Genomic DNA, 16,143 nt, shown 5'->3' on the forward strand with positions numbered 1-16,143 from the left:
GTTGAGCAGTACTTTCCAATGATATTACATGACGAGGTGGTCCTAACTTACGCTTTGCATAAAATCGTTATGTGTGACCATTCAGATAAAAGCTAATAGGCAGAACTGTCTTATAGTGTTGTTAGATTTTCAATGTTTCTCACGCTAAACTTCTGGAATAAGTTGGAAAATGTTTTGCTTCGTGCACTTAATTGTTTCAAAAGTAACAAAGCCAGACTGACGTCATCGAAACCTGATAAATTAAACATTAATCATGATCACCAGCGCGTGTTAGATGACGCAAACTTTAATCCTTGTAAAATACCAGCTCAGTAACTAGTTAAACCACAATCAAAAAAGCCAAAGTAACTGAAAATCCACGGTTTAATAGTTATTTACAGCTTCGATAAATTAATATGGGTAAATTACAGCGCTGTTCTTATTGCTCACAGCGCAAGCAACTGGTCTAATATAATGTCTGATAAAAAAAAACACACCTCAACAGCGAAAAACAAAAGTTTGAATTTATGTTTTGTTAGAGTGATTGTGTAGGTTCCGGATTGTGGTTTCTTATTGCATGCCTGAACATTTTATATTAATCGGTGTTCCTGTGATATTTGTCAGTCCGCTTAACACACCGACCTTGAACGAGCTGGATTCGACAAACAGATACTAACGGACAGAGCAAGGTGAGTCGTTTGCTAAGTGCAAATTTTACGATCGGTTATTTTAGCAAAGGAAGTTTCATCGACAGAACAATATGCATAAGTTTGATGTTTTATTATTTTACTTTGTTTCATCTCGCAAACTTTACTGGAATTATGCACCTCAGTATCATTTGCAACCCCGGCCCACGGTATCTTTGTACTGTTAGCCAATATAAGAGAGTTCAACGCTTAAAAGAGTCAAGGCATCGTCAATTATCCTCATTTACTTGCAAATCTAAAGAGCCAGATCTAGAGTGGAACTTTTGTTTTAAATGTAGGTAGCTGTGTCACTGTGTTTAGTTTCGGACGCAATACTTTGTAAAGAGGGCGAAGATTTAGGATTTTTCAGTTATTTTTTTATTCTCAACTTTGCTTCGTTTATCCTGGTTAGCTCGATCGGATTGCAAAAGCACGTCAAAAGAGGCTCTTTGAAATTCACCTTTTTTCTCTTTAATCCTTTAAGGTCATTTCGTGACATACAGATGATTTTTCCATTGAAATGCTATCACAGGTTTTTTTTTTTTTTACTTCTGGAAAGTCCGACACCAAGTAGATAAACTTCGATTTTCACAAGTGTTAGCACAAAGATCAAAATATTGAGCGTTGATATCTCATTGGAACAAAGGTTCTCATTCCACTGTATCCAACCTAGGTTCGCCAAGGTCTCTTTCATTAAAAAGCATCTTCGCAAAATGATTGGCAACGTTTCACGCTCGATACGAAGTAAACTAGTGGACAGTTTAACAAATATCATCTGAATCCTGAAACGTGATGCGGAAAACACAAAATAGTTTTGTTATTTGTCTAGAGAATTTTAATGAATGTGCATAGATCCAGCCTCTGACTTATATTGTACTCGAAAAAACAATAACGGTAAACCAGTATGCTTCTATAAAGAGAGTATCTATTTGACCATATTTTGGGTCAGTTGGGGAGGCGTGTCTGAAAAAATGTAGTAGAAGAGTTCAAATGCTCCGCTTAAATATAACAAACTGGCAGGTGACGAAAAGTTATCTGGCTCCGCACCTTTGTAAACAAAGATTTCTTTACAATGCAATTGATTCAGTGGTGAAACATGGTTGTTTGTTTCTCGTCAAAGTATGTATAGTACGTTTTTTAAAACAAAAGCTACTGTGCGATGTGCTTCCTACAGCACGAATATTCGTTTTTCGGTCAGTATTAAATAGGAAACTTAGAACATGTGTTCAATTTTATTCTTACACGGTAGGAATGACATTGGAATAATAAAAATTAATATGCATTATTCTCTATTTCTGCTCTCAAGACTGTATTTTGTTAATTTTAGTAGAGTTAATTCAAAGTCATACATCTTCGTTTATCTCTATTTTTTCACCTAAACCGAGGTCGTGATTAGTTTATTTCACTCCAAACGTCATCATTTACGAGTTTGGTTTATACTAAAACCTTCGCGCATCAGTTGTCTATCAAGAGGTTTCTATTTAAGAGAGGAATACGTTTTCAACCTTTCCATGATGTCATGACAACCTAGCAAACCACAAAACACCAACCGCGTGAAAGTGTTTTCCCAAAGATTCCTCGTTGTAACTATATTTCTTTTTACCTATGTGCACGGCGTGGCTATTTATTTAGAGCAATCAATTAATCACCAATTTGTCTGTTTTGTGTGTTGGTTTTCAAAACATTTTATAATATTTTAAAAATTTATCATGCCACAAATTAGGTGCCTCAGGACGATTAAACTAGTGTTGTGTTTTGGCACAATGATATTTCTGTTGGTTTTCAAAACATTTTTAAATATTTTAAAAATTTATCATGCCACAAATTAGGTGCCTCAGGACGATTAAACTAGTGTTGTGTTTTGGCACAATGATATTTCTGCGATCGACATTCATGAGAATGAACTGGCATAATCTGTCGACATTCGCGATATATCGTCTCCTGGTGGAAAGTGTTATGGCAAAGCAACAAAAGTTAGTTGTCAGTAAAATTCTCGCACGTTCTTTCGCTGAGAAGCAATGACCCGTGATCCACTTGGGCTTATCTTGTACAAAAGGGAACACATTTTTCTCTGACCCTTCATTAGTTGAGATATTATAACAAATGGAATTTCAGCTTTTCATTGTTGAAATTATTTTTTAATTACCTAACACTGCAAACAAATTCTGTTTAGAAAAGTCTAGAAAGTGTTTATTTTATTTGTTTGAAACTGATGGTTTCCAAAACAAATTGGATTGACGTCCAACTTGAATCATGTTCAAAAAGATAGTTTGCATTTTGACATTTGTAGGTTGTTGTGATGATATCATAGTTAATAAAAGGCAATGATTATGAAGCCTGTCAAACGTCTTTGTTATATGTTTTTGTTAGCATTTTTGGCCTTGACCGTACACAGCCGGATCACAATAGATTTTGAAATGTGTTGGAGCAACTGTACCGCAATAGAAACATTCCTGTTAAGATATTCGGCTGTAGTGTGAACGTTCAAACAAAAGATTGTGCACGGTCGTGGCCCTTCCAGCATATAAATTGCAGCAACATTATTTCAATGGCAAGGTTTCATAACCAGTCCCTCAATTAACTATGGTGGCATTTTGCACTTATCAAACGTTATTTTTCAGGTGTTGGATGAACTATGTGGGGGATGCCACAGATTAGCGTCCTCTTTACTCTCTCGTGCCTTTTGTTCGTTCGTGTCACAAATGCGGCCGTCCCAGCCAGCTCATCGTGCACTGCTTACAATTTGAGTTCGCTGGCCAATGAAACAGTCGCTTCGTATGAAGAACAAGCTCCAGATGGCCGCAAACCGCTGACCATTCTAACCATCCTTCAAGCAGCGCTAAACAGCAGTTCAAGGATGGATACAGCCGCTCGTTTACAGGTCTCTGAAGGGTGTTTGGATTATCTTGAATTCTCCCTGCCCGAGGTTTCTCTTTTCCTGCTGAATACATCCCATTTTAAGCAAGTCACTTTTGATCAAGTTTTTCGCGGTGTGCTCGTCTCAGAAGTTGAATCAGTTTTGCGTTCCTTGCTCTCCTTGAGGTTATATCTACAAAGGCTTCATATAATGGGCAACGAAACGCTGCATGAAATCGCCATGTCAAATAATCTGAGTGTCGAGGCTGATCCTATTCTGGAGATACTACTGCGGCCCTTCAACATGAGTGACGTCAGCATGTTTTCTGCCTTTTTGGAGGTCAATTCGTCATCGTTTAATCTTCTCAACCAAACTACAAAAGAACTGGCGGCAATTCTGGCTGTGAAAAACCCAGACGAGATAAAAAATTACACATTGCTTCGCTTGGTCAAGATCTCATTGCTTGGAAGTGAATTTTTCAGGGGCTTGCAGATGACAATTCGAAGGGTCCGAGCTTCCCTTCATGTAAGCTGGATTGAACTCAGTGCAGGACTCGAGAACGTGACGTCAGTGTTGGAGGGAGTGTTGGCCAAGATTCCTAAACGAGTGCGTTATCTCAGCTCCTATATTTTAGGTGTTATGGGATATGATCTGCAACTTTTGAACATCACTTTGCAAGATATAGCAGAGCTGACAAACAACACGGTCGCTGAACTCCAAGCGTACAAAGTTTATCCACAATTGGTAACGTTCATCATAAAAACAAGAACGAAAATCATTGAAATAAACGGAGAGACAAGAAAGGAGATAAGAGATGCTATCAGAGAGATTCTGGAAGCCTACAGTGTTACTTACGAACAACTAAGTAACGCATTCAATTTGACAGTTGTTCAAATTCACGACCTGAGCCCGCTGAAGATTGAACTGTTCAGTGCCAGATTTACTTTGATACGTTATGTAACCAACCTGAATCTTACCATAGCCGAGGTCGCAGTGAAACTGAACAAGACTGAAGCTGAACTTTCCTATAACTTGACGGTGAAAGATTTTCACGTCATCATCCGCAAGCTGGTCATCGTTCGCACTTTTGAAGTCATGAGCCAGATGCTAGGTGTAAGCAAGCACTTCCTTGTACATTCACTGAAGATTAACGTGCCAGTGGCTAGCCTCTCTATGTGTCAACTGGACGGATTCCTGAAACTCACAAGGCACACTGTGCTAAGCTTACGTGAAGTCATAACCAAGAAGTCCTTGGCGTTTTTGGTCCAAATCAATGGCGTTTCCATCACCTCTGTCTACAAACTCACAATTGAACAGTTTATAATCCGCGTTATGCGGCTGAGTATCCGTGACTTTTTCGCCATTAATGGCTTAAATTACACGTATTCGTCAAGTCGCTTGGCCATCCTTTGGAAGTACCACTTCACTGGTTTGGAGCGCTTGTTCCAGATACACGAAGACATCCCAAAATGCCCATATGCCATCTTCCGTTACTCCTTGGCGTGGATTATCAACAGGATCATATTCCTTGTAGAGACAGGTGAGTTTTAACCTCTTTGGCGAAGTTGTAAAAGAACTGAAGGTGGTTTTGGATGTCTAGCAGTCTATTGGCAGGACCGTTATTAGGCCTCGAAGAAACTTCGGGGGCGTATCGGACGCCTTCGTTGTAAGTTCGGAAATCTTTGGGCGATCGTCGTCAATCCTGAGTTATCGATTCCAAGCCTCCGCTCCATGTAGGCAGCCTTTTCTGCGAAATTGTTTGTATTAAAAAAAATTAAACGATTAGAATGGTCCTTTCCTTTCCTTTTTTCTTTTCTTTTCTTTTTTTTGTTTTGTTTTGTTTTGTTTCACCTTAAGCTGTTTTCTCGGGTGGTCATTTAAGTTTTAATTTTCCCGCGCATGTCAGGCTGATTACCTGTTTTACACATGACGATATGACTTGATAATGTATAATTCTGGTTTTACTTGGTGTCCCTTCTAACAGACAGGAACGAGTGTGCGCTGAATATTGACAGATGTCACCGTCTGTCACACTGCATCAACCTTCCGGGGACATACGAGTGCCACTGTCCTCTGAGAGGATACGCTGGGAAATATTGCGATGGTAAGTAGACTTTGATTTACGACTGTCACATCCCCCTAAGGGCATGCTGGAAAGCATTGGGAAGGTATGGGTAAATGGACTTTGATTTACAACTCTCACTGCCTTTCGAAGGGATTTGCTGGGAACTGAGTATTGTGAAGGTTGTCGGTTGAAGTCGGAAAGCTAAAACAGTTACGAACTATTTAAAATAGAATATAAACATTATATCCTACTTTCCAATGAGTTCGTGGTCTATCGCCGAATAGTATAAATCAGAATCATATCTGCCTGTCTGCGACATACTTCTGTATAAACATAATAGCATTCTATCACGAATCTGATGCAAACTGTTAAATTGGAAGAATAATGATTGCCGGAAAAGATGCTCAATCTGCGGAGTTTAAACTTCAATGGAACAATGTGCCGAATTAAATCGTTTCATTTTAACGGAATATAAACAAAATATTGTACCAAAATAACGAGCTTACCGCTGGTTCTCGATTTCTGCGCGACTATAATAATCTCCAGCACATAATCTAATGATAATTGATGCATTTGCAGTACATAACCATAAATGTCTATTAATTCTTATATTATAACTTCAGATATTAACGAATGCAAAGATGGAACTGCCGTGTGTCCATTTAATTCCTATTGCCTCAACACGCCTGGATCATATCAGTGTAAATGCAGTACCGGATTCCGTCACAACCGGACCAACAACACTTGCGACGGTGAGATGTTTTCTGTTTTTGTTTTTCTATAGACGACAAGCAGTTCCTTATTTTTCAGGAAACTTTAGCAACGACGACGGCGACGGCGACGGCAAAGAGGCCGTCAAAAAACTAATAGGCTTGATAACCAAAACAACAACTCTGCACGTGTATTACACTTTTTGGTAAATTTCTTTGCCGTCACTGCACGACTAGGACGTGAGTTTCCTGATGGCACGTTTTATGGAGGACATAAACAAACGACGACGAATTTTCCTTTGTCTCTCTAAACTTGGGTGCGGTCTCCAAGAAATCAACTCCAGAAAGTTTCCCCTACATTTGACATTTAATGCGAGTTGAAATCATCGCGACGTTTGAAAAAACGCGAATGAATTTTAATAGTGACGTTTTTGCTGCCGTCGCCGTCATCAATGCTAAAGCTCTTTATTGATTCCCGCGAGGAGACAAGACGCGCGGAGTTCACAGTTCTTACAGTACTTTTGCGGTTCTACAACGCTAAGTTAATTAGCCTAAATCAATCTAACTAAGCAGTGGTTTCAGACAACCGATGCCAGACAACTTAACAAGACAAAAGCAGGTGAAAGTGCAATTCATGACAATCTGTGGAACGCTTTCTTTAAAGGAAACCTCTGCTCTCGAACTAAATTAACGTTGCATTGTTCAGAGGTCTGTATTTGTTCAAATTTCGTTGGAAAACACGGAAATCATATCTCAGTGTCTGACAAAACAGGTTTTTCTTATCACCTATTTTCACTTTTAATTTTCCCGCTCGCCGCCATTTTGGATTTCATGGTTTCGTGTGGTTGCCCAATTTTATACAAAAGAACTTCTACTCCCGACAATAACATCAACCATGTGACGTTATAAAATCCACAACAACTTTCTTAAGGGAAAGTTAAAAGTGAAAATAGACGATAACAACATCTATTTTTTTGTATACTAAATTTGTCTTTCCTCATGTTCAAAACAAAGACAAATTGTTTCCACCGACTTCGTCAAATAGTTGGGAAGTTCCATTCAGTTCTTGTAGATAAGCGGCGGCTCGGACGCGGACGAGGATTTTTGGTGACAAGGACAAGGTGCAGCTTACCCATAAGTTTTTATGCTGGTGTTTTTTTTTGTCTTCAGATATCAATGAATGTGACAGCATTTTTGAAAACAATTGCTACTGGGGAAATCTTCAGTGCATAAACACCGAGGGCTCATTCGTGTGCAAGTGCCCGGATGGATTTCGATACGATCGTTATTATCGACGGTGTAGGGGTAAGTGTGGCGTCATCAGGTGATAAGATTATAATAAAATAATAACAAATCAACGGCAGTTTTCTACTGTCTATTTAACAATTAGACGGCGAGCTCGAGGTTTCTATCGGCTGATAGTTGGCGAGAGGCGAAGCCCCGAGCCAGCTATCAAGGGTGATAGAAACCGAGAGCGACCCGTCTAATTGTTTTAGCATACCTCAGTGATCGATCTATGAAGCAAAAAAATCTTTTTATTTCATGAATTTTGATATATTTGTGCAATGAGGCATGCTAAATCGCGCGCGCTCTGACAAACTGCCGTCTATCGATCGATAGACGGCACCTGTGTAGCCAATCAGATTGCGCGTTACGCAATATATATAGTCGGTCACTGAGGTATGCTAAACTCTTACAGACCATAAAATGTCCGTAACTCAAATGAAACCACAGGTCTGAGGCGAGTGGTTTCACTTTCAAGTTTTGAACATTTTATGGCGTCATTTCATAGTCTATAAGAGTGCAGACCATAGAAAACTGCCGTTGATTTGGAAAAAACACGATCGGAAATTGGCTTTATTTTCCTTTGAGAAATTGTGCGAGTTGCATCTGACGTCATTTGTATTGCCTGTACTCTTAAAGAAAGACAATAGCTACGAGCCAATCAACGCCTGGGAATTTTGACAGTTATTGTAAAATATTAATGTTCGAGCCACTTATCATGTTTCTTCATATAGAAGAATTTTTAACATTTTTGTATGAAATGAATGATTGATTGAATAAATTACGACAGGACTCCATAAGTTAGTAAGCATGGAGCTTAATATTGTCTTTACACTTGGAAGTTTGGGGCAAAACAACTGTTGTTCTTTCGAGTCAGTCGTATTTTCTACTTACTGCTCAATTGATCTGACTTGTAACAGTTCGTTTTGTTCTCAATAATAATAATAATTTTAATAATAATAATAATCTTTATTTGTGCTTTTTTTTTAATGTACATAGTTGATTCTTACAATCTTGTAGTGGTCATACATAGAATTAAATTAATTATTAGTTAAAATAATGTGCAAGCAAGGAAGCTAAATGAACCATTCGGTTATCTTGTTAGCTCCCTGGCTAATTTAGGTTTTAGATAGCAGGCAAAAAAGGCAAAAAAGAAAAAAAAAATGAAAAAGCAAAAGGAAGGAAGAAATTAATACTAAAATGTTAACTTATGTTACGAGGTCAGCATAAAAGGAAATTAGTTCATTCGTTGTTCTGACAGTAAATAACGTATAATTTGTTTCGGAAAAGCAGACACACTTTGTATGAGTTTTTTTAAAGGAGTTGGAAGGTCTTTCCAAACTTCGGTTGCCATGAAGGAGATTAATTGTTTACCTTCATTAGTTCGTACGTTCGGCTTATAAAGATTGTCTCATGTTTACCAATTCATTCTTTTCAGATATAAACGAATGTTTTGAAGATCCCAGAAAGTGTTCCAGTATCGATGCCGCGGCAGTCTGTATTGACACCATAGGGAGCTTTCAATGTTCCTGCAGGCGAGGCTTTGAACCTTACTTCAACAACAGCGTGTCTCCGAAAGTACTGATAAACTGTACTGGTAAGATTTTTTGCTTTCTCTCGCTGCATTCCCTCTTTGATGTAAAAAGATGTCATGGAAATTGTTTTCTTTTGGATGGAGAAGTCGAGACCAGATAGCTTTAGATTCTAGGACGACCAAATGACGAGATTTGGCTTCAAGTTCTTAGCGAAGTAATAAGAAGATATATCCAAGTAAGCTTCAGTTTAATCTTTGTGAGTGACGAACTTGACACAGTTGTTTTGAATGATGATAGCTAAGCACTTTTGTTTTTCCAAAAAGACGAGATCACCAACGCTTCGAGAATCTGCTTACGCCACTACGCTGTTCTCACAAAAACTCGTAATATTACGTCGGCTATCTCTTTTTCCCGCCAAAATGACACTGGTTCACGCACGCGCATTCTTTCTCTATTGGGAAAACTCGTTGTCGTACTCGTACTAGAGTCTAAAGGTGTGGTTGGAACGGGAGATTGTATGCAATGTTATTGAATGTTTTTACAATTCAAATTCTCATTGCAGATATCAATGAATGCGCACGTGGTCAGCAGGTATGTCCGTCTAATTCTGAGTGCGTCAACACCATTGGAGGAGCTGATTGTGTCTGCCGACCAGGCTACGTATTGAGGCGCGGAAAATGCAGAGGTATTTCATAGAGTGCAGTGGTACTCACAAATGCGTGGTGTACTGAAAATGTCAGAGTTTATTTGTAAAAAGATTTTACCAATAGACGGAAATAAGGTCGATTGTGCATCTATAGCGTGTCTTCCCATAATTCTTGAGACCTTAATTGTAATTCCTTCTGTGCCTCCTCAGTATACAGTTTAAAATAAAATGGTGACAGTATAGTGGTGTTGTTAGAGGCGCAGACTCGTAATCTATCTGGAGGTCCCAGGTTCGAGTCCCTGCTCTCACCACTAGATGGAATTGTTCCATAGTACCCTGTGTAAAATCTTTGGCCACGCTTTGTATAAATTAGCCAGCTGGTGAAGATGTTTATTTTTGGTTTACAATACTTCTTTCAGTTATTTATAGTGTCTCCAATTAGCACCGCAGTGCTAAATATATTGACGCTGAAATAATTGTTTAGTTATTCATGTAGAAGCAGATGAATCAAAGTTAATGTCAGTTACACATGTTGGCTACCTTTAGAAAAAAAAATTAGAATAATAATAATAAAAAAAACAACCGATCACTGCCTCAAGATATAGCTAATCACATAACTCTTCATAATCTTTTTTATTTTATGTATCTAATGCCGTTGTTGTTGTTTGTTTGTTTGTTTGTTCTCCTAGCCAAGAGATTTGTACCATTCATCCTTCGTTGGGTTCTGTTTATCAGGAGACGTACGTGTCAAAAGATTAATTTGCCCAGCGGTTTTCCGTACTTTGGGAAAATTGAGAAAAAGCTTTATGTAAGTATGAGAGCTTGTTTTAAAAATTCCACGCCGCTTTGTATTATTTGGGAATCATTAACTAAAGAAGCCTCCTACGCAGTCGCTTTTTTGCTCGTCACGTCAGGGAGGAGTGCGTGACGCGACGATGAAAGAAACGTCTGCACAGGAAGAGAAAACTAAAGATACTTTTCGGGTTGAATGAATGAATGAATGAATAAATGAATGAATGAATGAATGAATGAATGAATGAATGAATGAATGAATGAATGAATGAATGAATGAATGAATGAATGAATGAATGAATGAATGAATGAATGAACGAACGAGCGGAACGAGCGAACGAACGAACGAACGAACGAACGAACGAACGAATGAATGAATGAATGAATGAATGAATGAATGAAAGAAAGAACAAAAGAACGAACGAACGGATGGAAGAATAAATGAAGGAATGAACGAACGAACGAACGTTGAGTTCTTTATGTTGCAAGAAAATTTATTAAAAATTAATTTATTTACCTAAATCTTCTATACTTTCCAGATATGTCACAACGGCTTAATTTCTTTCGGCAAGAGGTACAACAGAGCAAACCCCAAACGACTTAGATCTGTTCGCCAAAATATCATTGCTGTATTCTGGGCCAACACTGACATAACCTTTAACAGTGAGATCATTTACCAAGTTGTGGACAGAAGCACTCCAGAGTTCAGAGAGGTATGACCCAGGAGGTTTTTTTTTATAAGAATTTGCACAACTTACTTGAATTTAAGTGTCAGGTTATTAACAAACTTCAAAATAGATTCATTTACCTTCAGTTCATGTTGTGCCAAAAGTCAATTTCTGAGTTGTTGTGAACCTCATTATGAAAGTGAGGCTAAGTGCAACGTTTTCACGTGAAAATTAGTTTGTTTCCATATGAATGAAAACTAAGCTGGGCACTTAGTTTCGCTTTCACAATAAGACTCAAGACAACTCGAAAATGGCCTATTCAAATCATGTCCCGGCACTATGGGGAACTTTTTCTTTCATCTTTAAAAAGCCATTAGAGTTTTAAGGATGAATGAAAAATTTACCAAGGCTATCACGTGATCTGAAGAGGGTTACTACCTTGGGTCGAGATATACTTAGCACAACTTTGCCATTAACTGGAGAAAATGAAACGTATCTGGACTTGAAGGCAAATTTCAACAAAACCAATAACAACAACTAAAACAAAAATAAGTTTTACAAAGGAGGTGATCTTTTTTCATGGGATTGAACCTTTTTAGCCTTTGAATTTTCTCAGATTGTTTAGAGCAAAATGAAACGATCACGACAGACCAGAAAAGGAGGGCGTTATTGGGTGCGACATGCTTGACGCTTACTTCTTTAGTAATTACTCATTCAAAAGTTCTGAAAACTCTGTGTAAAGGAAGCACACTCAGATCATCTTCCAAAATCAAATGACTGCGCAACCGTAAACAATCTGTGACAAAAAGATATTAATTGCTAACAAGGAACAAGCAATTTGAATCACTACGAACATTCATCTTAAAAATGACAAATAACATGTACTATATTCATGATTTTCACAGCAACTGGACAATGTTTCTGATGTGATAAGGAATTGCTCAGGAGCCAACGATTTCAACGCAACATGGATGCTGATTGTCACGTGGGAAAGAGTCTCGCCATATGCCAGATTCTTTGGCAATCCATACGCGAACGAGGTACTTCTTAAATTTATTTGACACGTATGCATTATGAACGAGCTAAGAGAATTACGTTGAAGGCAAACGGTAGAATGACCACGTGACCATGTTTACCCTATATGTGCCGCTCGCTGTTTTCAGTTTCTCAGTAAAATTGAAAAGTTCTGTGTTAGGAGCAAAGGTCAGAATTATTTTGCACTCTTCTCATCTTTGGACTATTTGTTTTTTTCAAGTAAACATAAACGCGACCTCGAATCTTGACTAGTCGTATCTGGTACCTGAATATACCAACGGATTATCACGTGAACTCCATTTCTCGATATAAATTACATTGTGGTAGGCCATAATGTTTGTTTATTGCTTTGGGGTGAGCGTGGGCTCATTTCCCGAGCAGCGGTTGGTAGTCGAGCCTAAGAAAGTTGAACTCCAAATAGTACTCCTATATTTCTACAAGGAAACAGACTTTAAATACAGTAACTCACGGAACCAAATCGGCTCACTTTAGCACTTGAAAAGGGCAGGCAAAAAAAAAATTAGTTCCAACAAAATAGCAACCTTGTACTTGAGTTTTTCTTTCATTTCTTTTCAGCAAAGCACATATCAGCTCACGCTCGTCACAAATGGGACGTCATCCCATGCAATTTACAGCTACGAAGATGGTGGAATGCAGTGGACTAGCCGACTGAGAAGACGCTGTGCTGTGGGATACGCTACAAAGAACGGGGCGCAATTTTATGAAGAAGAGGATTCGTTCAGCGAAAACATTTTCAGCATTGATTCCAAGGAATTTGACGTTAACGGAGTTAAAAGACGCGGGTTCTTCTGTAAGTCTCTTAATACGCCAGGCGAACCTATACAGCTGACCAATGAGCAAAAGTGCATGAATTGGTACAACGCAGAACCTGACCCGGACTCCTGGCTAGAGGAACTAAGTGATTGTCCTGCCACAAGAAGAACGGCAAGGCGTGATAACCGTTATAGGAGAATAAGGCGCAGCAGAGATATCGAGTGCTATGAACTGAGATGGCCAACCCGCCGGTTCCTTGCAAGTCATCAATGCTGTTATTTCAGAAGAGGACGGAGAAGAAACGCGTTTGTCTCCGACCCACCATTGGCTGGAAGAGCTTACAGGTTAGTAGAGACTAAATCTTTAAACCGTAAAAAATTATCAAAACCGTTTTTCTCCACCACACCAAACCATGCTAAAAATATTGATCAGCCTCGTTATAACGGAGGGCGAAAAAACCTGGGAATGAGATTGGCTAAAAATCTTCGGTCTGAGTCGCCACACTTTAGGATTTTATCGACAGACGTAAATAGAATTTAGAACCACTTTCAGTTTGTGGAGGCGCGTTGGTGAATTAGTTAATGCGTGGGACTTCGGTTGAAAAAGAAACTTTACTCCACGCCATTGCACTAGTTTAACATCATGATGCTCTCTTGTTTCCTTTACCGTTGTAGGAAACAAATTAGGGAACTTAAGCACAGACGTTTTTGAGCCACGGACGGCAACCGGAAATTGAATTGTAACGTCAAGCCACAGTCATCAACAAGAGCTTTTCCTGTCCGTGGTAAGGAGCAAAACCACATCAAAAAAGGAAACATTCAACTTCCAGTTGCCGTCCGAGGATCACGAACGTCTGTGTTAAGCTCTCTACTAGCAGACTAGCACTCGTTAAACTGTTTTGTGTTTATGTATTTTGTTGTAAAATAGAGATTCGCATGTTTTATTAGTCTTTCCACTATATCTTTTCCCTTCGTACAGATATCACTACAGATACAGCAGATTAAGACAAATAAGGGACATTGAGCCGTTCCAAGTGTGTTGCAGTGATGCAGAATCAGAACTGTGCTCCCTGTTCTACGAGAAGCGACCGCTGACCACAGCTGCTAGTGTCAGAGAAGTTCCTTTGCGGTGCACCTGTCACTTTTTGGCGTTTGGATGTCGCGGGGGATCGGTGTGTCGTAGACCTCGCCCTCGACGACCATTCAGGCTATTTTTCAGAGGTAAGTGTATACTTGATTCCGTGAAATCGGTAGACCTCCAGCCAATGAGCAAACAATAAAGCAAGCAAGCATTTCCTTTAATAAACACGGTAGGATTTCATACTTCGACATGAAGGAGGGTAACGGGGAAAGGGGTTGGGGGGAGGGGACTGTCAATTAGTCCACTGCATGTTATGCTTCTGTATCTGATCACGTGGGTAAAGCCAGTGTGTTGCTGAGTGCGGCATTAATGCTAAGCACTAAGGACGTAAACTATTTTTCCAGCAAAAGCAAAAGAACAGGACGACCTAAGTTGACCTAAGCACTGAAACAAACTGTTGGATCGCACTAATAGCGCTCGAGCTGAATAAAGCAAAGAATTTTAAATACTGTGCCTCAATCTTCCACTGGCATTTCCGGTTTTAAAGGGACTATGTCACCCCAGAGGCATGCGCGCGTTGATGAGAAGCACTTCGAGATCGTTGGCCCAACTTTTTCAAATACCGTCCGAAAGTCCAGGAAGCTTTTTTCATCTGTTTGAATCGCGTTCATCTTCGGAAGGTTAGCTGAATTTTTTATTTCCAAACGTTCTTTAGTAATTACAGCAGCTGTTTGTCGCGATATTTTGAAAGATTTTGCAATGGCAATCGACGAGATCGACGAGTTGTATGCAAATTAGTCTCAACCGGACTCAAGTGCGCATGCGCCCCAGCGGACATGGTCCCTTTAATTTTGGTTTTTCCTTTTATGAAAAACAAAGAAACAGACTGAGGTGAACGATCCACACTGCCTATCAGTCTAAGCAGGTTTGCACGACTGACGTTAGTTTGTAGGGTGCAGAATTTTTAGGAAGCTGAGTAAGGTTTGTTTACCCAGAACATTTGATCGGATGAGTAATTTTCGTCTGTAGTTTTTGCTTTGTTGCGCAGCTGATTTCATCTGTGGGATGGGTGGGTGGGGTGAGATCAAAATATAGACTGATAGCGGCTGCCCATGGAGCCTTTACATGCTGATGTCCGATCTCACCCCACAGAAGAACTGTAAACCGCCATGAGACTGTGTGATATGTGCGTTTTATAAATACATTACCATCACCAATTTACTCCAGCATTACCGTCAGCTAACCCTTCATCCTGTTGTTACCTTTATTCTTCAAGCCTGGTTCTTCGGAGACCCACATATCTCCACACTGGATGGCCTGCAGTACACCTTCAACGGCCTTGGAGATTACGTTTTGATTCGTTCCCGGGACAACTCGCTTCATTTACATGGAAGAACGAAACGACCTTTGACGAGTGAGGGCGAAGAGTCCAACGCCACTGTTTTTTCGGGTTTTGTCCTGAAAACAAACACAAGTGACACTGCACAAATACTCTTTGACGACACCCAGCCAGGAAATCTCAGCATCACCGTGATAAGACAAAATAGCTCATGCACACACCATACCATCGAGTATTTTGACGAAGGGAAAGATTTTGCGGAGATGTCGATTGAAAGAAGCTCTGTCAATAACAACACGGTCATAGTGTCCTTCCCATCAGGCTTTTCGATCGAAGTAACACCTGGAATTAGACTTCTGCAGATAAGCATTAACGCGAATGAGGAGATGATGAACAACACGCAAGGGCTGTTGGGGACATTTAATAGTGACAAGACAGATGATCTGCAGTATCCAAATGGGACCACAATACAAGCTAACGCTACTGAAGAAGAGATCTTTGGTTTGGGTCAAAAATGTAAGTTACACAGTTAGCGTAGTTACTTGAATAAACTCTCTGGGCTTAAAAAGAAATACGAAGACAAAAATTGGGCAAGTAAAACGGCCGAGAAATGAGTTATCCTTTGAATAGTCGTGATTATTCAAGTAGACACGGATTTAGATGAAATTGATATTCTCAATGAATAAATGAATG

At 39.4% G+C, this 16,143-nt stretch overlaps 1 protein-coding gene across 1 annotated transcript in view; it reads left to right on the forward strand.

The window, feature by feature from the left end:
* Positions 1–320: 320 nt before the first annotated feature.
* LOC146461600 (uncharacterized) overlaps positions 321–16,143 on the forward strand; it is a 30,443-nt gene continuing 14,620 nt past the window's right edge. Inside the window, exons 1-13 of the mRNA XM_085086415.1 lie at positions 321–668; positions 3,287–5,062; positions 5,507–5,626; positions 6,211–6,339; positions 7,468–7,602; positions 9,020–9,178; positions 9,679–9,801; positions 10,452–10,570; positions 11,094–11,267; positions 12,128–12,262; positions 12,834–13,375; positions 14,010–14,251; positions 15,388–15,966. Of these exons, the coding sequence (XP_084942541.1) occupies positions 3,301–5,062; positions 5,507–5,626; positions 6,211–6,339; positions 7,468–7,602; positions 9,020–9,178; positions 9,679–9,801; positions 10,452–10,570; positions 11,094–11,267; positions 12,128–12,262; positions 12,834–13,375; positions 14,010–14,251; positions 15,388–15,966 (4,219 nt within the window). The 5' untranslated portion in view covers positions 321–668; positions 3,287–3,300. The remainder of the gene's footprint in view (positions 669–3,286; positions 5,063–5,506; positions 5,627–6,210; positions 6,340–7,467; positions 7,603–9,019; positions 9,179–9,678; positions 9,802–10,451; positions 10,571–11,093; positions 11,268–12,127; positions 12,263–12,833; positions 13,376–14,009; positions 14,252–15,387; positions 15,967–16,143) is intronic.

The sequence above is a fragment of the Pavona decussata genome, unplaced genomic scaffold, assembly GCF_977016875.1.
Source record: "Pavona decussata unplaced genomic scaffold, jaPavDecu1.1 SCAFFOLD_195, whole genome shotgun sequence".
NCBI classification, from domain to species: Eukaryota; Metazoa; Cnidaria; class Anthozoa; order Scleractinia; family Agariciidae; genus Pavona; species Pavona decussata.